General features: G+C 36.1%; 1 protein-coding gene across 3 annotated transcripts in view; it reads right to left on the reverse strand.

Annotated features, from left to right (window-relative positions):
* The window catches only part of LOC150103955 (spectrin alpha chain-like), an 850682-nt gene that overhangs the window by 221377 nt on the left and 605906 nt on the right, over positions 1 to 23399 (reverse strand). For all 3 annotated transcript variants that reach the window (XM_090397194.1, XM_090397195.1, XM_090397193.1), the window contains one exon: positions 7341 to 7654. In XM_090397194.1, the coding sequence (XP_090253320.1) occupies positions 7341 to 7654 (314 nt within the window). The remainder of the gene's footprint in view (positions 1 to 7340; positions 7655 to 23399) is intronic.

A 23399-nucleotide genomic window follows, 5' to 3' on the forward strand; every position in this document is an offset into this window, starting at 1 on the left:
TATCAGATCATCATCATCATCATCATCATCATCATTTGTTTATTTATAATTTTACACTTATAAATAGGGAAACCAATCAAAACAAATAAGTAGTCTGTGTACACTGAGATAGGACTTGGAGGTTCTTATGATGTGAAAGAAACTAGGCTTCTCTGTCATGATAATTGACACTCTGATGTGGAGAGTTGGGAGGAAATGGGAAGAATATTGCTGATGTATTTCCAGTTATTGAGTTTGGGGTCTGCCTCATTTTCTTTTTCCATCTGTAGGGGCATAGAGGACCAGAGCATCAAAAGGTGCAGAGGGTGGATGTCTGAGTTGGTGGCTGAGCCATTTTATTTGGTTTCTTTGAACAGTGCTGACTAGAGGATCTTGCTGGGTGTCATCTAATATAGTAGAGTTGGGAATGTGGTCTTGCCAGCAGTAATTCAGGATATTTCTTAGACAAGTAGTTCCAAAACTATTTATAATTATTGGTTGCTGCTTTTGTTGAGATGTTCCAGGTCTGGGAGCCATACAGAAAGATAGACTGGCAGGTGCAATTGTAAAAATGAATTTTGTCTCCTTTGAGATGAGGCTCGACTTCCATACTTTATTAAGGCTTCTGTGAAAGTAGAGTGATTTCTGTTTTCTTGTCTGTTAAGGAATCTGAGATGTGTATACAAAGTCCTACACTTCGTCAAGGATTTAGATTTAGATCTGGATTTAGAGAAAGATGTTGAAAGTTTATTTTTTCACTTGGTTAGAGTACAATAAAATTAGTTTAATCCTTTATCCTATCTTTCTCTAAATCCAGAGTAATTTATTAAAAAAGGGTGGCACACCATTTGGCAACTCCTATAGGTAGAGATGACTTGCTAATACTTCTGCCTGGTATTTCCACTAGGGCCTGGCTCCCACTGAAGAGACCTCAATAAAGGTCGAAACTAGTCTGGGTAGTGGCCCTTCCTTTAATGCATAACATTAGACATATCCGCAAGGGGATGTGTTTTGCATTATAGGAGATACTGAGTTAGGAGTGTTGGTAGCTTTCTCCACCTTTGCAACGAGTTGCCCTGGTGTTGTATCACTTTACCCTAGTCCTGAAGATACTTCAGGCGCAAACTTTGTTTGCTCACACTTGGATAAAGGATTAAACTAATTTTAATGTATCATCTTTTTCATGACCCCTGGCAAAATTTTATCCATGTGCGACACGTAGTTCTCATTTGGCAAACATTTAAAATTACCATATTCGAATTTTTCATAAAAATGAAGAAAAACGAGTTTCATGCAGTGATAAAACACTTTTATTTGAAGAAGTGGACGGCTGCGCAGATCAAAGCCAAGTTAGATGCAGTTCATGGGGACTCTGCACCAGCATTAAAGACTATTTATTTTTGGATAAATGAGTTTAAACATGGTCATAAGTCCATCGAAGATGAATCGAGCTCCAGACGCTCGACTGAGGTCACTACGAAGGAAATGGTTGACAAAATCCATGGTATCATTATGGAAGACTGCCGAGTGAAAATGCATGAGATTGCTGAGATTGTAGGCATCTCAACTGAATGGGTATATAATATCCTGCAAAAAAAATTGCACAAGAAACACCTGTGTGTGTGTGTGTGTGTGTGTGATGGGTGCCATGATTGTTGAATGTCGATCAAAACCGCATGCAAAAAGACATTTCAATGCAGTGTTTGTCGATGTTTAATCGCAATGCGCAGAATTTTTTGCATCAATTCATGACTGTAGATGAAACTTGGATCCACCACTACACACCTGAGTCTAAGCAGCAGTCAAAAACAGTGGACAATGCTTAGTGAAAGAGCACCGAAAAAAGCGAAGACTGTTTTGGCAGCTGGGAAGGTGATGGCCACTCTTTTTTGGTCATGATTCTTGAGATTATCATGAGAATCATGATAATGATTCTCATGATAATCCCAAGGAATTATCATGAGAGACTATTTGGAAGGTAAGACAATAACAGGAGTCTATTATCTATCATTGTTGGACCATTTAAAAGAAGAACTGAAGAAAAAAAAATGGCCAAGATTGGCACACAAAAAAGTGCTCTTTCATTAAGACAATGCACTGTCCCACACATCAGCAAAATTGCATGAATCGAGGTTCGAATTGGTTCCACATTCACCGTATTCTCCGTACTTGGTCCCCGTGTGACTTCTTCTTGTTCCCAAACTTAAAAATTTGGTTCGGCGGGAAGAAATTTTCTTCGAACGAGGATGTCATCGAGGCTCTCGATGATTACTTTGCACAATCTGACAAATACTACTTTTTAGATGGGATGAAAAAATTGGAAATTAACTGAATCAAATGTATAAACCTCGATGGAGACTATGTTGAGAAATAAAGGTGATTTTTTTCCAAAAAAAAAAAAAAATGTGTTTAACTTATTTTTTTACCAAACTTTTCAAACAACTCTCATAGATAGGACTTTAGAGTCACCCATGTTTCATTGAGCATTGTGTTGTCTTTGTGTGTGTTACAAGTGTTACTTGCACTCTCTGAAGATGTCTCGGCAAACATGATGTCCCCCCAGCAATTAAGTCTTAACACACACATCAAGAATAGCCTCTTGTATTTGTATTTACTGTGGTGCAATAGAGTGGCCATCTTCCAGCATATCCTGTGGTGGATGTCCAAAACATGGTCAACAAGTGCAGAATGACTGCAGTGGTGGAACCAGATGTTGATCATGTGTTGAAAAATTCTGATACTAAATGCCCTGCCTGTTTGGCAATACAGAAAAACCTCAACCTCACTTAATGTGAATTTGATATGTGCGATAATCAATTCGCACTATTGAGCGAAATGATACTATTTCCCGCTTTAAGCAAGTGATTAATCAGTTAATGCATTTTTTTTATATTATGCAAAATTTTTTTTTGTCGCCAATCTGCAGTGAGCAGTGGCACTTGTCAGCGTAGCAGACAGTGGGTAGTAGCAGTGCTGCGGGCAGTGGATGCCAACACGCGTCAGTTGACTCAAAGCTCTAATTGCAAGTGCACGTACAAACACTGTTCTCTTGATCAACCACTTTAATTCATTTTACTTTACTTTAGATAACTATAAGGCTTTATTATATTCAACTCCTGATATGGAAAAGAGAAAAACTGATAAAGAAAATGGCAGTAATAAAAAGAGAAGAAAAGTAATTAGGTTAGAGGTAAGGCTAGAAGTCATTAAGAGACATGAAAGTGGAGTTAGTAATACAATGATTGTGCGAGACCTGGGATACAGCAAGTCTACAGTTTGGACTTTATTAAATAAGACTAAAGAATACAAAGAACGAGGAAAAGTTGCTACTGCTGCTTTAAACATGTGGATCACCTGAAATGGAAGTAATTTAATGATCAAGATGGAATATCACTCTGGATTGAGGATTGGAACCAAAAAAAGAATACCTAAGGAATATTCAGGCAAAAGCTCTCAACATTTGTACATCATTGAAAGAGAACAAATTTTAAGAGGAATGTGAAAGCTTTACTGTGAGTTTAAGATGGTTTGACCATTTTAAAAATTGAGCTGAACTGCATAAAGTAAGAATAACGGGGGAATCTGCTAGTGCTGATAAAGATTCTGCAGCCAAGTTTCCTGAAGAATTGCAAAGAATAATCCAGGAGGGTGATTATGATGATCATCATATATTCAGCATCAATGGAACTAGTCTCTTTTGGAAACATATACCAACAAAAATTTTTCCTAGCTAAAACTGAAGTCTCTCAACCAAAGTACCTCTGCAGCGCAATTTGAAGAACGACGGCACATTGCCCCCTTCAATTAGAAAAGGCCTAAGTTCGATTCTCATCGTGCTTGGAGGAATATTTATATTATGTTCGCTGCCAACTATGAGTATACTCGTAGTTGGTATATGAGCTTCACAAACCAACTAAAAATATACTCGTATGTCGATTACCGACCTCCTATGCCAAGCATGAGTTAACCCATAGTATAAGCATTTAATTTGGACCCTTGGCTTGTGAATAAAGCGGAGAGCATGTCTGGGGGATTGGTAGAAGGAAAATAATTTCAGCAAAAGTATAGTATATTATAAGAGGTATTGTTGCATAAACTGTGTATTTATTAATGCAAATAAAACAATTTTTTTGAATTTTTTCAACATATACACATATTTATATGCGATATATAATCATCTGAGTCATCGCTGGAGTAATCTGTTGGATTATAATCATCTTCAGAATTGGAACCAAATAATTCATTCTATTCATCATCGCTCATATTAGCATAAGCTTCTAATTCTTCATCAGTAAGCTTTCTTTTACTGGCCATGGCGTAATTGAAGGTTTTTATTTAGATAATTTTAAATAATGTTAAGACTAGACGCAATAAACCTTACTGCACTGAATGCCAAATGTCACTGACTCTGAAATCAAGTTACACAGTCATCAGCGCATGTAAGACATGGGGGGAGGGGGGGTGATACGAGATAACTCGTAATTGGCGTATGAAACAAAATTCTGTCTGATAAGCCAGCTACAAGATAACTCGTACTGACCTTGTAGAAGTGAAAGTGCTTGCCGTGCGGTAACAAACTATGCCTGAGGAGCATGGCAGCGAACGTGATATGGACATTACCAATTGGAGGTGAGTTAGCCAATCTCATACGGAGGTAGCAGGGTTTTTTCTCCCAAAAACTCAGGTTTTTCATCCTGCATACAGACAAATCGGCCCTTCAGAACACATGCAATTTACAGACAAAAAAATACTAGTTGTGTGGGTTGTGGTGAGCAGTATATGGTGTTGATGTAGATGATTGGTAGTAGAGATTTGGTGTATAGTGGTGAAGACGGAGAGCTGTACAGTAGGTGTCCTCCCGCGATGAGTCTACAGACTCCTTGGAGGTGTCACGAATAATAATAATAATAATAACAACTAGGATACAAAGTATCTAAAGATCGTCTTATGCTTTTATTAGGAGACAATGCAGAACGTGACTTTAAACTCAAGCCTATGTTAGTTTATCATGCACAAAATCCAAGATTGAACATTGTTGAAGAAATCAGCACAACTGGAAAAGAACTTGGATTTAATAAACTGAATAATGAAGATGTGAGAAACTTGCTCGATTCCCATTCAGAACAGTTAAGCGAGAATGATCTCCTTTAAATAGAAGAACAGATTGCATATGAAGAAGATAAGAAGTGCAAACAAGAAGAGAATGCTATGACTAAGAACTAACTACAAAAGAACTTGAGCTAGTTTTCAATCACATTGAGCATGCTAAGGAAATTTTGTTTGATGCTGATCCTGATATGGAACAAAACTTCAAAGTCTGCCAAAATCTTGATAAAGGGATCACCAGCTATCTCAAATTGCATGATAAGATGAAAAAGTCAAGCACTATTCAAACATCTTTACTTAATTTTTTGGTAAAAAAAGTAGCTTAATCAAATGTTTAGACATTAAATAAAAATGTAAGTAATTGATGTTTATTAACTTTGGTGATTTTATCTGCTAATATAGCTTATATTGTAATTTTGTTTTTCAAATTTACGCTAACCGATGGATGAATTATGATTATTCCTATTCTTTATTGTATTCGCTTAATGCGATTTCGCTTAGCACACATTAATTGATGGATTAATTAATTGCGTTAAGCGAGGTCTTTCTGTATTAGGACCGTTTGCAACTGCAGAGGTCCTAATGGGAGGTCCAGGGAATGTTGCTGGTCTTTGCTAAATTGGGTACTGTAATAGATAACACTTCAAGGTGATTTAAATAGGATGACAGTATGGGCAAAAAATAAGGTGCTAGTTTAATATGGAAAAGAATAAAGTTATTATTATTTTATGACTATATAGCCTACTTTCATTTAGGAGTGCTTCTTTTTCACAATGTCATTCACTTTTTACTCAAAATCTTAGAGCATTATTGATGTGTTATAAAAACCAATATATGAAGAATAATATCGGTTTTTATAACACATCAGTAATGCCCTAAGATTTTGAGTAAAAAGAGCGAATGACATTGTGAAAAAGAAGCACTCCTAAATGAAAGCAGGCTATATACACATAAAATAAAAAATAATAGTTACTTAGAGGAGTAACATGGAAATTTTCCCAGAAATAATAAGTATAAAGTTATGAATGTTGAGAAGAAAAGATTGCAAGTTGTATACTACATTGATGAAAAGATTATAAGTTGTATACTATATTGATGAAAATGTACTATAAGAAACTGATGAAGTTAGGAAATTTGGGGGGGGGGGGATATTGGTGGATATGGAGTTGAAATTCAGAGGGTGTATTGCAAAAGTAACCAATACAGCTTTATGAATTAATTAGTTATTGAAAAGCACACTAACATATAGAGATAAGGAAGTATCACCCCTATTTATAAGGGCTTGACACAGCTGCATAGGGATTACTATGCACACATCACCTTGGTTACTTGGGGATGATGCAGTGATAAGAATCAGAGGAGAGTGACCAGGATGGTGTGTATGGCATTTTGAGTGCTCCTAACAATGACAGATTGAGGGTTTGTAGTTGACAATTGGATGATAGGCAGAAAAAAAAGGGGGGGATAGAAACATTTAATTTGCTTAAAGGTTTCATTAGACTGATGCAGAGGAAATTTTTCAGCTGTTGACACAGAAAAGGGATCATCCCTAGGAAATGAGTAAGTGTATTGTAAGAAAGGGGTGAGAATAAGATTTTTTGCTTGTAGGAGTGTAGTGAATGAGTGTAGGGAATTGCCAAAGTCTGTTATGAGTGCTCTGTTGGTAAATGCTTTCAAGGAGAGGTATGAATAGATAACATGTGGATAGTGTCATGATGTCTGTGTTACTCATGATAAGACTTCAGACTCCATGGAGGTTCCTGTGCAATAATAATAATTATAATAATAAAATTACGCTACATACCAAAAATAACTCTGTAGATATTACAATAATGACTGGTGGCATTGTACAAAAATACTAATGCATAATGCACCTGTTTATGGTAGTTTACAATCATTTCTTTACTTGGTTCTTGAAACAATGTCCCACATCCCTTCTTATCAACTGCAATAACCAGAGTAAGTATAATGTACTCTGTATATTACCTTGATGGAGAGATACTAATGTAATTACATGGCAAGAGACAATAATTATCTGTTTCATACTAAGCTAATTATATTAATACTGCACAGTATGAAATTGTAAGACTGAATTAGATGTAACAGGAACAATATGAAATTCATTAAATCTGCAAGAACTCTCTGTAGATGTCTATGTTTAGTAAATATAAAAGTTATAATACATAGCAAATAATATGCTAAAACATGAAAAAAAAAAATGCAGAAGTTAAACTAATCAGTGACTAAGAACTCACTTTATCCATGATTCTTCATCTGCAATATCTCTAAAAAATTGCTGCAAAGTGTTAGCCTCATTAAGCCTAGCACGTCGATAGGAAGCCAGAGTTTTAACTCTTTCATAGCGTTCATTGATAGAACTACGTTTTTCTTGAACAGCAACAACATCACATTGGCCTGATTCTGTTAAACTATCTGCCAAATTGTTCATGTCTCTAATTCGATCTTCATGAGCATTCACATCTGCTTCAACTAATTGATGTTTCTTAATAAGATTTTGTACTGATGCAAGATCTTTGCCAGATTCTTCGGACTTCAAAAGGGACTCCACCTGCATTAATATTAAATTCATTGTTTAATTTAATATTTTACCAAATAGCAATTTCAGAGAAGCAAAATAGGATATGTTAATCTGTTCATTATTCAGAATTCATTAACTCATAAATTTATTTGACTGCAATTAAAAATAAATATATCAATCCATCTATCTATCATCAAATATATCAATCCATCTATCTATCATCGTAAACATGTAAATAACCGAATTTGAGTTTGAGGCTACATAGTGAACATCGCCAGTTCATAACATCGGTGAAGGATAAGTAATTTTTTCAATTTTTCCTAATAATACCAAATTAATTTTTTGTAGTTATTTGTTTTATAAGTGTGGTGATAGACTATGTTATTCAGATTTAAATAAAGTGTATATTTAGTTAAAGTATATATTGTCAATATGGCACCAATGTGTAGCAAAACAATGATAGCCAAGACATCTTTGTTGGGTTATTTAAATTTTCATGATTTTGTCCAGGGGCAGAATTTGTGAGATGTATTCATTGCAAAAGTTGAAAGATATGTGGAAAGAGGATGAAACCAGTGAGTGAGTGTGTAATAAATATTTTAAGAGTGAGTGCAAAGAAGAACAAATTACGTAATGGTACAGCAGAGAGAATTGACAAAATATCATTAAATATTAATATCAGTGATAACATCGAATGTGCAGAGGCACACAGTCAGAAGAATGTAGAAGGCCTGAATAAAAGGAAATCATGCTTACATGTAGTCCTTTATAAGACAAAACACAGGACTGACAGGCTGCAGAAATCCAAGAGATTTATTGAATTGAGAAAAGAAAAAGAAAAAAAGCAATAGGTCTGAAGTAAAAAAAAAAAAAAAAAACATATGTGAATAAACAAGAGAAAAAGCATAAAGCGATAATTTTTTATAGTTGATTCTATGATAAATGGAGTATTTCATGAAAATATGTGACAAAATCTTGTTTCTCTGGTGCAAAAATTAATAATATTAATGATCCTGTTCAAAAGCAAAAAGGCAAGGTGAAAGAATTAATTGTTTTGGCTAGCACAAACGACCTCAGAGGTGAGAAGTATTGTATGAGTGTTATTAGAAGCAAAAAAAAAGAAGAGCGAGGAGTGAAGTTTGTAAGACTGATGTTATGCTATGATAGAGGTGAATTGAGAAGGCAGGTGATGACAGCTAATGAATCGATACACAGCTTGTGTAAAAGGAATGATGGAGAGCTTGTGGACTGTGGTTTGAGTTTAATAAATGGAAGGATTTTTATAATACTGATGGACTGCACTTGAATGGATTTGGAATTAGGTTTTCTAGAGAAAGCTTTGTTCACTGAGGGTGTGGAAGTGCAAAGTCAGAAAAACTAAAGATAATATTAATGATACTGTTCAAAAGCAAAAAGGCAAGGTGAAAGGAATTAATTGTTTTGGCTAACACAAATGACCTCAGAGATGAGAAGTAACTAAAGAAATTAGGGCAGATACAGGTGACCGTGTGAATGAACAAAAAATGAGGAATCTAGTCTCTCAAGCAACAATATTGAATAAGGTAGTCAATTAAGGAAGTAATTGTGGTTGGGGCCTAAGGGGATGTCACAGTTTCTATATAGTAATGATAGAAATATAAGGAATAAGAGGATGAAGTTTGAATTTGTTAGTGCAACATCACCAAAAGTTATATGTATTAGTGAGACTTGGTTAACAGCATATGATGTAGTTAGAGGTTAGAGCGATAGAATGTAGTTACAGGGATGGATAGTATTTTCAGGGAGGAGAGAGAAGACAGGATCAGGATGGGAGCTGGGGAAGGGAGGTACTACTGATGACAGCAAATAAAATGCAGCCAAAAAGAGTAGGGAATAGGAGTCAGTCAGAAAGACAGCAGTTCTTTTGAGGCAATCTATGTAAGACTGGGATCAATATGACAAAATATAAGGAAAGTGACCAGCAAGTTCATGAAGAGTACAAGGTGCAGGCAAGAAAGGTGACCAGTATGGTAAGGAAAGCACAATCAGATTTTGAGAATAAATTAGCCAAGCAAGTCAAAGCAAATCCCAAAAGATTATTTTGTTATGGGACAAGTAAGAGGAAAGATGACTATGGAAGGATGAATGAAGACGGTAGAAAGCAGTGGTGGCTCGTGGCATCGTGGCTTGAAATCGTGGGGGTGCTGCAACTTTCGAAATATACATACACAATGTAAGTACAGTGTATACGTGTTTGGATAAAATATCAAAATTATGGTAAAAATTTATTGAAGATAAATATATCAATGAAAAAATAAACATGAAAAAATATTGTTTATTATCGATAAAATTATGCAGTTTGGTATAATTCAAAATTACTTAAAAATAAAATATATTCTTCTTGTTTTGTTTCATGAAAAAATATTGTTTATTATCGATGAAATTATACTGTTTAGTATAATTCAAAATTACTTAAAAATAATTTTTGGACATTACAATTAATCCTTTAATTGTAATGTCCAAATATTTAAAGAGACGAAGTAAACACAATAAGCACTATGAACACTCTACTACTGGCGCAAACTGCATATAAACAACAGTGGAACTGCGCAATGGACAGTGCCATATTACGCTAACAGCTTGCATCTCGCTATGATGTGCATATGCTTGTGAACATAGCAATATGACACTATGGTAAACACAGTGTGCTAGCGTCCTTCGCCCTCCTAAGTGCTATAAGATGGATTTTTATTATTTTTTTATACAAAATAAGAGAATTGTATAGGATTGTTGATGTTAAATTAAATATTACAAGTAAATATAAATAAATTAATAAATAATTCGCGCGTCCTGAGCGCAACTGGAGGAACGACGGTACATTGTGCCCTTTGATTGGAATAGGTCTAAATTCGATTCTCGTCATGATGGGAGGAATTTTTATCTGGACGATTTTCAATCGAAGGTGAGTTAGTCGATCTCATATGGAGGTAGCAGGGTTTTTTCTCCCAGAAACTCAGGTTTTTCATCCCGCATACAGACAAATATGCCCTTTAGAACACATGCAATTTATAGATAAAAAATACTAGTTGTGGTGGTGGGCGGTAGATGGCGTTGATGGAGATGATTGGTAGAAGTTCGGTGTAGTGGTGGAGTCAGTTGTATAGTAGGTGCCCTCCCGTGATGAGTCTTCGGACTCCTTGGAGGTGTCACGAATAATAATAATAATAATTTATATATCGAGAAAAATTGGGGGTGCTGTAGTTCTGCAATGCCTATGCACGAGCTACCCCTGGTAGAGAGGTAACAGAGACAGACAAAACTATTGAGCTACTGAGTGACAACTTTGCAAAGGTGTATCATCCAAGTGAGGATACTGTTATGGCACTGGTGACAGGGACCGATGTGAGAACAGGGGTTGATGAATTGGAGGTGCTTAGTATAGTGCAGAATCTGAATGCAAATACAGCTGTGGGATTGGATGAGATATCAGTTCCCATTTTACGAGAATGTTGAAAGTTTTACACTTGGTTATACTATAAATTAAAGATGCCAAGAAATTATATTCTTGGTTTAATCTTTTATCCACGTGTAAGGAAACAAAGTTTGTGAAGTAATCTCACAACTGGGCACCTCATATACGAAGGTTATATGACTTTACATCACTTGCCTTAGTATCCCATAATGCAAAGCACATATCCTTACAGTAGAAGCCAGACCCAGAAGTGAAACCAAGGTTGGAGTAATGCATATGAGTTGCCCAGTTGTGAGATTACTTCACATGCAAATTTTGTTTGCTTGCACTTGGACAGACGATTAAACCAAGAATATAATTTCTTGGCAACTTTAATTTACGAGATTGTGCATGGAAACTATCTATGCCTTTGACTAGGCTGTTTAATTTAAGATTCATGAATTGAAAGTATACCAAAAGAGTGGAAGAAGGGCAAAATAATCCCTTCGCATAAAGGAGGAATAAGAAAAACTCGTATACAGAGGTTATATGACTTTACATCACTTGCCTTAGTATCCCATAATGCAAAGCACATATCCTTACAGTAGGAGCCACACCCAGAAGTGATACCAAGGTTGGAGTAATGCATATGAGTTGCCCAGTTGTGATATTACTTCATCATGCATATCAGGGATTTAGACCCTAGCACGGCCTGTTCTGGCCTTAGAAGTCATCGTTGAATCGTTTAAGAGGACGTCCTGGTTTTCTTTTTCCTAATGGCTTGTATTTTAAGTCTTGTTTTGGTAATCTTTCTCTTTTCATTCTTTGAATGTGTTCCATCCATTTATGTTTATATTTTTTAATTTTTTTCTATTACTGGTTCTTGGTTTAATTCTTTCATAATTTCTTCATTTCTTTTGTGATCAAATAGGGTATACTTTGCAGTTTTTCTCATAAACTTCATTTCTGCTGTTGTTAATCTTTTTGTTTGTCTTTTTGTTTTACTGTCCAGATTTCGCTTCCATACATTAAGACTGGTAGGACTAATGTATTGTATACTTTTAGTCTGGTTTGTTTTTGAACTAGGTTTGGTTTAAATATAGAGTTAATTACACCTGTTATTTTTAAATATTTTGCAATTTTTACATTTATATCGTTTTCATTTTCATATGTCATCGTACATCCTAGGTAGTTAAATGAATTCACCTGTTCTAAGATCTTGTTATCTATTACCTTGTTATCTTGTTATCTATTGATTATGAAGAGCTCAGGAGACAGCTTGCAGATGTAGCATGGAATGAGGAGTTAGCTGGAAAAGAGATCAATGCAGCTTGGGGGATTTTCAAAAACTATTTAGTAGATGCAATGTCTAAATGTATACCATGGGTGAGAAGGTTAAATAAGGTAGGTGTGAGATGGATGAATAAAGAGATTAAGCATGCAATACAGAAAAAAAAGGCATTGTGGAGACAGCATAAGAGAAGTGGAAGTAACCAATTTCATGAGGTCTACAAAGACCAGGCAAGGAGGGTGACTTGGTTGGTGAGAGTAGCTAAAGAGAGGTATGAACAGCAGTTAGCTAATGAAGCCAAAAAGAATCCTAGAGAGTTCTTTCGATATGTAGCCAGCAAAAGAAAGAATGATTATGGAAGGATGACATTGATTGGAGGAAATGGTATAAAGACAGCTGTTGCAGAATGTGTTGTGGAGATACTTAATGAGCAATTCATAAAGATCTTTCAATCTTGTGAATGTGACTTCATGGAGAGATTAAGAGCAGTTGATGATGGGGAGGAGAGACTGACTGTAAGTGAGCAAGAGGTGTTTGGGGAGTTGAGTAAACTAGATGTAAATAAGGCTGTGGGACTTGATAATATATCACCACGTATTCTGAAGGAGTGTGCTAGAGAGTTGACACCTGTCTTGACATATTTTTTTAATACGAGTCTTGCACTTGGTCAAGTTCCTAAAGAGTGGAAGGAGGGCAAGATTGTGCCACTTCATAAAGGAGGTGATTGAACTCAAGCATCAAACTATAGGCCTATCTGTGTGTCAGGTGTTGTGGTTAAGTTGTTGGAGAAGCTTGTGAGAACTAGGATCCAGAGTTGGGTTGACAACAATGGTATAATTTTTGATGGACAGCATGGATTTGCTAAAGGGAGGTCATGTTTTAGTAATCTACTTACTTATTACAATAAAGTGACTGCTTCCTTGGACAGAGGAGAAGGATACACAGTAATATACTTGGATTTCGCAAAAGCTTTTGATAGAGTACCTCATGATAAATTGACAGTCAAACTAGAGCAGATGGGGTTGGATATTAGATTAGTGCATTGGATTGGAGACTGGCTATCTGATAGGTATCAACAAGTTGTGTATGGGGGTGCAATATCCAGGAAAAGGAAAGTCACTAGTGGAGTGCCTCAGGGGTCTGTTTTAGGGCCATTACTATTTAACTTATATATTAATGATATTGGTGAAGATTTGGATGGAGATATTCAGTTGTTTGCAGATGATGCAAAGTTGGGACGAACCATAAAGAGTAGCGAAGATGTTGTGGCCTTGCAAGAAGACGTGAATAAATTGAGTGATTGGGCAAGCAAATGGGGATGTGAGTTCAATGTTGCAAAATGTAAGGTTTTAAAATTTGGAAAACAAAGATGGGATGCAGAATTTATGCTTGGTGAGAATATATTGTTGGAAGTAGACGAAATAAGAGATCTGGGGGTGATAGTGGATAAGGATCTAAAATTTAGGGGACACATCGCCAAAATTGTGAAGACAACACAAAGACTTCTGGGAATGATGCGGAGGACACTGACATGTAGAAGTAGGGAGATACTTGTTCCAATGTATAAGGCTTTGATTAGGCCACACTTGGACTATTGTGCCCAGATTTGGTCACCGGGTTTTCAGAAGGATGAAGAGATGTTGGAAAGGGTCCAAAGGCGAATGACTAAGGTAGTTTCTGACCTCTGGAATGTTGAGTATGAGGAAAGATTGAAAAGATGTAATTTGCAGAGTCTCGTGGAGAGAAGGAAGAGGGGAGATATGATAGAGACCTACAAGTTGGTAAGGGGTTGTTATAGGATCAATGGTGGAGAAGTTCTACAGAGAATAGTGGGAGATCAGGGGAGAACCAGAGGTCATCCCTGGAAACTGTATAAGGAGGGTGTGAGTAAGGGAGTGAGAGGCAGGTTTTTTTCGTGCAGAGTTGTGAGTGATTGGAATGCCCTGCCTGAGAGCGTGGTGTCTGCAAGTAGTTTGAATGTGTTTAAGACACGGTATGATGAGATGTGTGTGTAAGATAAAAGGACCTCCTAGATGAGTCTTTGACTCCATGAGGTCTTGTTTTAATAATAATAATAATAATAATTACTATTTTAGTTCTTGCTGGATCTTGTCCTTTAAAGGCCATAGGTTTTGATTTTTCTGTTGATATTATCATACCATAATCTTTGGATATCTCATTTAGATTTAAAATAGCTTTCTGTAGTTTATCTTCAGAATTTGTAATTATTATTTGGTCGTCGGCAAAGAGGAGAGGGTTTAAGTTTACTGTAGGAGAAAGTTTAATTCCTTGATGTAAATTTTTATTCCATTTTATTATTATTTCATTTAAGTAGATATTAAAAAGAGTTGCTGAGAGGGGACATCCCTGTAGGACCCCTTGGTTTATCTCTCTTGTATATGATAGCTCATGATTTAATCTTATTTGTATTTGATTATTTTCATATATACTTGTGATAGCTTTTAGGATATTATTTGGTATTTGTGTTTCTTTTAATATGTTAAATAATATGTTTGTTTTAACTTTGTCAAATGCTTTTTCAAAGTCAATAAATGCAATATGTGTTTCTAAATTGTATTCTCTTCTTTTCTCTATTATTAATTTTAGGCAAAAGGCCGGGTCTATACATGATCGTCCTTTTCTAAATCCATTCTGCACTTCTAAAATAAAGTTTTTGGAATATTTCATTAGTTTGCTATTTAAAATTCTGCTATATATTTTCTAACAGGAATTTAGTATACTGATACCTCTATAGTTTTTAGGATCATCTCTATTACCTTTTTTAAAGATAGGAATCACAATTGCTTTTTTCCATTCTATTGGGGGGGATACCAGTTGAATAAATTTTATTTAAAAATAATAAGAGTCTTTCTTTGAATCTAGTTCCTGCATATTTATATAGTTCTGAACCTAGTTTATCTTCTCCAGGTGATTTTCTGTTTCTTGTTTCTTTCAGGCTGATTTCTAATTGTTCTTTAGTTATTCCCTTTTCATTTTCATTAATTGTTTGCCAGTTGTCTTTTTTAAAATATTTGTCTGTCCACAATTCTGTGTAGTAATTTAGAAATTCTTCTAATTTCAATTCAGTGTTTAATTTTATGTTTTCTTTGGTATCTGCATTTAAGTGTATCAAAATTTTATATACATTGGGTCTCATTTTATATAAATCATGTTCTAAATTAGAAACAAATTTGTTCCATGATTCTCTATGTCTTTTTCGACTTCTCTTTTAGCTATGGCTCTTATTCTTTTATATTCTATTTCATCTCCTAATCTTTTACTGCTTAACCATTTGTGATAGGCTTCTTTTTTCTTTTTGATTATTTCTTTCATTGTATCATCCCAGATCTTCAGTTTTTTAACTTTTATTGAATTTTTTGGTCTTTCCTAAGCTTTCATTTGCTGCTGCATTTAGTATCATTTTTATATTAAGCCATTCTATTTCTATTTCTTCATTCTGTTTTATTTGGTCTAGATATTGGTTAATTCTTTGTTCATATAGCCATTGTACATTTGTGTCATTCAACAGTCTAGTTTTATAAACAAATATTTCAATTTTTCTTTCTGTTCTTGTTACTTGTAGCCATTTAGGTGGTAATCTTAATTTTAATTAACAAGGAAGCGGTCACTGCTTATTTCATATCCTCTGTGAACTCTAACATCTAGTGAAAATTTTGATGTCTTTTCATTTAGTATAAAGTAATCTAATATTGACTTCCATCTCTTGTTGCCCAAGTATATTTATGTATGTCTTTATGTTTATAGAAGGAATTCATTATTTTTAGGTTATTATAAACTACAAAGTCAATCAATTTTTTACCATTCCTGTTTAGAGTATGTTCTCCATGTATTCCTATATTATTATATTATTATATTATTATATGGTTTAGAGTATGTTCTCCATGTATTCCTATATTATTATTAATTTTTATGTTTCCAATTCTTGCATTTAAGTCTCCTGCTAAAATTACGTAATCATTTTTATTTATTTTATTATATATGTTTTGTAGCTGATTATAAAAATCAATATTATCTCTTCCCTCTTCTGGGGCATATAAACCAATTATTGTTAAATAGCTTCTATCTATTTTTATTCCAGCTTCTATTATTCTTTCATTCCATAATTTATAATGTTTTAACTGTTTTGAAAGGGAGTTATGAATCCAAATCATAACCCCTTTTTGTGCTCTTTGGTCTCTGTCAACTTCACTGTATATACATTAAAATTTTAAGTTCTCATGGTTCCTTTTAATTTCTTTTTTGTTTCAGTGATTACTGCTATTTTAAAATTTCTTTCATTTAATAATTGGTCTAATTCTATTTCTTTATATGCTATTCCTCTTACATTCCAGTTTGTTATGTGTATTATATTTTGTCGTTTCCATTTTTGTTTTACCTTTTCCATTCCAGGGTCGTTTCCTATAGATTCAATCCGATTATCTTTTTCTGTCAGCTTACTAGTAGAATTATGTTCTCCATGTCAGGGGGACTAGACTGACGATGGAATAGTTCAGTGGTAGGGCTGCTACCTTAAGGCTTCTGAACTAGCCTTCTTACGAATTTAAATCCATAGGAGGAATAGGGTATATTGAAGGGGGAAAGAATATATTATAGAAGAATTACAGTACGATTTATAGAGAGGGCATAGTTGTAAGGCCAGAAATGAAAAGACCCCATGGCCCTCGAGTACTCTAATAGCATAGGGTCATAAAATGAGAAGAGTTGGCTAATAAGGCCTTATAGGAAAGATTAAAGTAAGTGGATCTTCCTCAAAGTAGTAGAAGGAGAGGAGATAGATCCAGCTAGGGGTCCACGGGAGTGCCGCTTCCCTTACAATCAAGATGATTTCCCCTTATGGCCCTGTTGGTCCACGAGTCCTTATTCAGTATATTCAGACCATCCCACCATATACACACACGCACACGCACACGCGCACATGGTGGGCTCCCCTATCCGCCACCCTGGGGACACACTCTCTAGGAGTTACAGGGTCCATTGAGAGTGAGATTACTTAAGGTGCAAATTTTGTTTGCTTACACTTGGATAGAGGATTAAACCAAGAATATAATTTCTTGGCATCTTTAATTTATGAGATTGTGCAAGGGAACTGTCTATGCCTTTGACTAGGCTATTTTATTTAAGATTCATGAATTGAAAGTATAACAAAAGAGTAGAAGAAGGGCAAAATAATCCCTTCGCATAAAGCAGGATCTATGCCTATGGCAGCAAATTAAAGAGCAATCAGTATCTCAGGAGTGCTGGTAAAAGTAGGAATTGGTTTGAACGCTGTCTTGTATACAGTTAATTTAGTGTTCCGACTAATTTCTCTCTTATTCCATATGAATTTATTCAATGGACTTCTTACCATACCAGTGATGTTGATTTTGTTGTCTATTTCCATATTTAATTTACCATCTTCACTAAAAATCGTGCCTAAGTAGCTGAAGTATTTTACTTTTTTCCACAGGTTCTCCTTTCAAAACAAGAATGTACATTATCCCCTCTATTTTCATTGCCTTTGCCTTTTATTGCTGACCTTTATACCACATCTATTACACCAGTTATTCAATTTAGTCAGAGAATCTTGCAAACTTGTAGCAGATTTATTTAGAAGTATAACATTGTCCGCACAAAGCAAAGAGCTGACATTAACATCTCCAATTCTGATATCATGTTTAATAGCACTTTCCTTCATAATGTGATCCATATCAAGGAGATCAAGGGTAATCCCAAAGAGTTCTTCCGCTATGTGGCAAGTAAGAGGAAGAATGACTTCGGAAGGATAACCTTAGTGGGTGCTGATGGTATTGAGGTGACAAAATCAGATGTAATAGTCGAGTTACTGAGTGATCACTTCTCAAAAGTCTATCACCCAAGTGAGGATATCTCTATACCTATAGCAATACCTAATGTGAGAATTGAAGCTAAAGAATCAGAGGTATTAAATATATTGCAAAACTTAAATGCAAACACTGCGGTAGGCTTAGATGGAATATCAGCTCGGGTGTTGCGTGAATGTGCAAATGAATTGTCAACCCCTCTTACCTGGATATTTAATTTAAGTTTGAACTCTGGTATGGTCCCTAGGGAGTGGAAGTTAGGCAAAGTGGTTCCTTTGCATAAGGGTGGCTCTAAAACTGCGGTATTGAATTACAGACCAATCACCATCTCAGGAGTAGTGGTAAAAGTATTGGAAAAGTTGGTTAAAGACAAAATTCAAGAATGGGTGGATCAGGATATGATACTCTATAGAGGCCAACATGGTTTTGTTAAAGGTAGATCCTGCCTTAGCAATCTATTAACTATTCATAATAGAATAACATCCAAGTTGGACAAAGGAACTGGCTACACAGTGGTACTTCTGGATTTTGCTAAGGCTTTTGACAGGATACCCCATAGAACACTGTTACGCAAATTGGAGCAGATGGGAATGGATATTAAATTGGTGATATGGATAGGAGAATGGCTCAGGGAGAGATACCATAAGGTGGTGTATGGAGGAGCCGAGTCCAGAATGAGGCAGGTGACCAGTGGTGTACCTCAGGGCTCTGTGCTTGGGCCAATGTTGTTTAATTTGTATATAAATGATATAGGAAACGGCTTAAAGGGAGATATTCAGTTGTTTGCTGATGATGCAAAGTTGTGTAGTGCAATAAAAAATCAAGCTGATGTTGAAAGTTTGCAGGAGGATTTAAATAAGCTGGTAAAATGGGCAAAAGAAAATGGATGTCAGTTCAATGTGGAAAAGTGTAAAGTCATGCATTTTGGGATTGAAAGATTACCAGCTGTGTACTACATCGATGGAAAGGTACTCCAAGAGATTGATGAGGCTAGGGACTTAGGGGTATTGGTAGATAGGGAGATGAAGTTCAGAGGACACATTGCTAAGGTGTCCAAGATTGCACATAGGATTACTTGGTTGTTGAGGAACACACTGACATCCAGAGATAAAGAGGTTATTATTCCCCTTTATAAAGCATTGATACTTCCACATTTGGATTACTGTGCTCAGGTCTGGTCACCTGGATTCCTTGGAGATCAGGAGGCTGTGGAGAGGGTTCAGAGAAGAGTGACCAAGTTGGTGAGTGATATAAAAAATACTCCCTACATTGATAGATTGAGAGCTTGTGGATTGCAGAGATTGGTTGATAGGCGAAGAAGAGGTGATATGATAGAAACATTCAAATTACTAAAAGGTTTTTATAGGATTGATGCAGGGGAAATGTTTCAGCTGTGTGATAGTCATGGAAGAACAAGAGGTCATCTCTGGAAATTAAAGAAGAGTGTGGTTAACAAAGGTGTCAGAACAAGGTTTTTTGCCTGGAGAGTGGTGAATGAGTGGAATTCATTGCCTGACTTAGTTGTGAGCTCTTCGTCTGTAAATGAATTCAAGAAGAGATATGACAGATATTGTTTTGCTAGTTTGGGTCTCCCGCGATGAGTCTACTGACTCCATGGAGATACCCGTAATAATAATAATAATATAGATAATGAATAACAGAGGGGATAATGTACATTCTTGTCTCACACCAGATTTAACATTAAACCATTTAATTCCTTCAATTCTAACTGCTGACTTGCAACTCAAATAAAGACTAAGTATTGTTTGATATAATGCCCCATTGACGCCATATAACTGTAGCATATTGAATAGCTTCTTTCTCCGCACCTTGTCATATGCCATTTCCAGATCAACAAAACCTAAATACAGATCGTTGTTATATTCCAATGCTTTCTCAACTATTTGTCATAAAGTGAAGATCTGATCCTGACAGCCTCTATTTGGCTTGAATTCAGCTTGTTCTTCATCATGCTTTTCTTCCACAAGTATTCTCAACTGTTTCTCAAGTATACTGGCATAAATCTTGCCCAGAACACCAGTACCTCTGTAATTCTCACATTATGTTTTATTTCCCTTTTTATATATGGATATTATTAGAGCTCTACTTCAATCATGAGGAATTCGTCCCTCTGTCCAGGCTATCTGAATTATGCAGTGCAGACACTGTAAGAGTTTTATACCACCATACTTCAGCATTTCTCGTCGAATATCATATACTCCTGCTGTCTTTCCAAATTTCAAGCATTTGATGGCTTTTTCTACTTCAAATATTATTATTATTATCTCGGGCAACTCCAAGGAGTTGACAGACTCATCGAGGAAGGCCCTTACATCATGTCAAGAGCAACTATTCGACATTCACACAGTATCTATCATACCTCACCTTGAACCCATTTATGGTCATAGCACCCACAACAGACTCTGGCAGTTTATTCCACTCATTCACCACTCTCCAAGTAAAAAACCTAGTTCTAACACCCCTGCTAACCACGTTCTTGCCCAGCTTCCATGTATGGCTGCTAATCCTCCCACCACCAATCCTATTCTCAAAAATATCTTCTGGATTAATCCTGTAGAAACCCTTCAGTAATTTGAATATCTCAATCATATCACCCCTTTTCTGCCTATCAACCAATTTTTGCAACCCACAAATCTTCAACCTGTTCTCATAAGGTTCATTCCACAGACCTGCTGTCATCTTGGTCACTCGTCTCTGGATCCTCTCCACCTCCTCCCCATCAAGAAGAAACCCTGGCGCCCATATCTAGGCACAGTAGTCTAGATGGGGTCTTATCAAGGCTCGATATAGAGGAACAATAACTTGTTTGTCTCTGCTTGTCAAAGTATTTTTCAGCAACCAAATGAATTGATGAGCTGTTTTGGTCCTTTTTGCAATGTGCCCCCTAAACTTCAATTCCCTATCCACCAACACTCCCAAATCCCTTGCCTCATCAATCTCCTGGAGTAGGGTTTCACCAATGTGATATACTGCTGCTAATGTTTTCACTCCAAAATGCATAACCTTACACTTTGCCACATTAAATTGACATCCATTTTCCCTGGCCCAGTCCTCCAAACTATCCAAATCATCCTACAAAATTTTGACATCCTGTGCACTCACAATTACTCTACCCAACTTTGCATCATCAGCAAACAAGTAAAGACCTTCACCACGATTCCTGATATGCTAATCGGTCGGTAATTTATAACAGCAATCTTGGACCCTCCTTTATGCAGTGGAACTATTTTCTCCACTTTCCACCCCCTTGGGACTAACCCAGACCCGAGACTCAAATTAAACAAAATGGTCAAGGGTACTGACAATTGTTTAGCCACTTCACATACGACACAAGCTGGTATACCATCCAATGTATGGATATGTATTCTTGACTGTATGCCTGTTGAGTGGTTTTTTTATCACTGTGCTATCACGCCTTGTTTCATTTAGCAATTTTTTGCAGTAATTACTCCATACTTCAAGGATATCTTTTTTCTCTGGTTTTCATGTCACCCTTATCATCTATAACTCCTTTCACTGCACTCTTTCCTCCATTTCTAAGCTTCTTCAACAACCTTACCACCTTCTTGATATTTATTTTCTATGTTCTTGCCAAAGTCCTCCCATGACTCTTGTTCAGCTAGTTTTACACAGTGTTTAGCTTTCTTACATTTGTCTCTGTATTCTCTAAGCGCACAAGCTGACTTATTTGTCAGGAACATTTGATATTCTTTCTTCTTTTCCTTCACTGCCTCTTTAACTTCCTGTGTCCACCATGGAGTTTTTCTATCCTTGCAGACAACCTCACCACATGCTTCTCTGTCTGAAACAATCAGAGTTTTCTTCAAGTTTGCCACTGAATCTCCAAGGTTTGGTTCTTGTTCTCAAACTCTTTCCTCTTTCTTCAATAATCTTTGTATATTTTAGTCCACAGTTCACATCTGAAAGCTGCTCAACTTTTATTCACTTTAAGACTTTCTTATATGTCATTCTTTTCAATATGAAATTCAATTTGATCCTGCTCAAGACTAAATAGTGATCACTTCCAATTTCAAATCCTCCGTACACTTTGGTGTCCTGCACCAGGTAGAAAATATCACTATCAACAATAACATAGTCAATGAGACTTTGTTTATTACTTGTTTCTTTGCTCCATGTGAATTTGTGCACATTTTTATGTTGGAACATGGTGTTAGTAATAACCAGTCCATGTCCTGAGCAGAAATCCAACAGGTATTTGCCATTATTATTAGCTTTGCACTTTTCTCCAAATTTTCCCAAAATATTTTTGTATGTCTGATAATCACTTCCTACTCTGCTATTTAGATCCCCAACAAGGACCAACTTTTCCTTTTTCATTGTGTCGGTAGCTTTCTCTATAGCCTCAAAAAATTCTTCCACTTCTACCTTAGTAGAGCCTTCTGTGGGACCATAGGCACAAATAAGTCACATTGTCCAGTTTCCCATTCTGATATTTGCCCATATCACTCTACTTGAGACAGCCTGCAATTCAAGAAGATTAGGCCTCGTATTTAGTGTTGAATACTATGGCTACTCCTTCTTTTCCTTGATTGTCATTGCCTGAATATAACATTTTGTATTTATTGCTCAGAAAGATCTCAATAGTTTTTGTCTTTTTTGTTTCATTCACCCCTATTAGGTCGATCTGGTATTTATCTAATTCCTCAGCTAGCTCCATTTCTTTGCGATTCAGGCTTCTTATGTTGATAGTATCGATCTTTAACTCTCGTGATGTTGAATTCGTGGGGGGGGGGGGTTCATATTTGTTCCAGTAGCTGACTTTTCGCTGTTCGTCCTGGTTTCCTGACGAAAACAATGGGCCTTGTTTAACCGAGCGACGCCCCAGCCGGCATGAAATTTTGTCATGTTTTACCATCATTTTGGAGTGCTTAAGGGTCAAAGTTGTATAACTGAGAAGAGACCTCCACACATCCTTTAAAGGAATGCAGAGAAGCGACCAGGGATTCTGACTTAATGTCCAATCCTCACTTTCTTGTTCAGTATCCAGGTATGTACCTGGATACTCAATGAATGAGGATGTGCTGACAATTTGGGATTTAGCCGACCAAATTGTATTCTTATTGGCTTAAACCAGTATATAAAATGATGCTATTGATGTAGGGATCCCAGAGTCCCGAAAAATACGGGATCGTCCTGTTTTCGGCTAATGCGTCCTGGAGTTACATTCCAGAG

Source organism: Typopeltis vanoorti, chromosome 8 (assembly GCF_054136105.1).
Source record: "Typopeltis vanoorti isolate ZY-2024b chromosome 8, IOZ_Tvanoo_1.0, whole genome shotgun sequence".
Taxonomy (NCBI): Eukaryota; Metazoa; Arthropoda; class Arachnida; order Uropygi; family Thelyphonidae; genus Typopeltis; species Typopeltis vanoorti.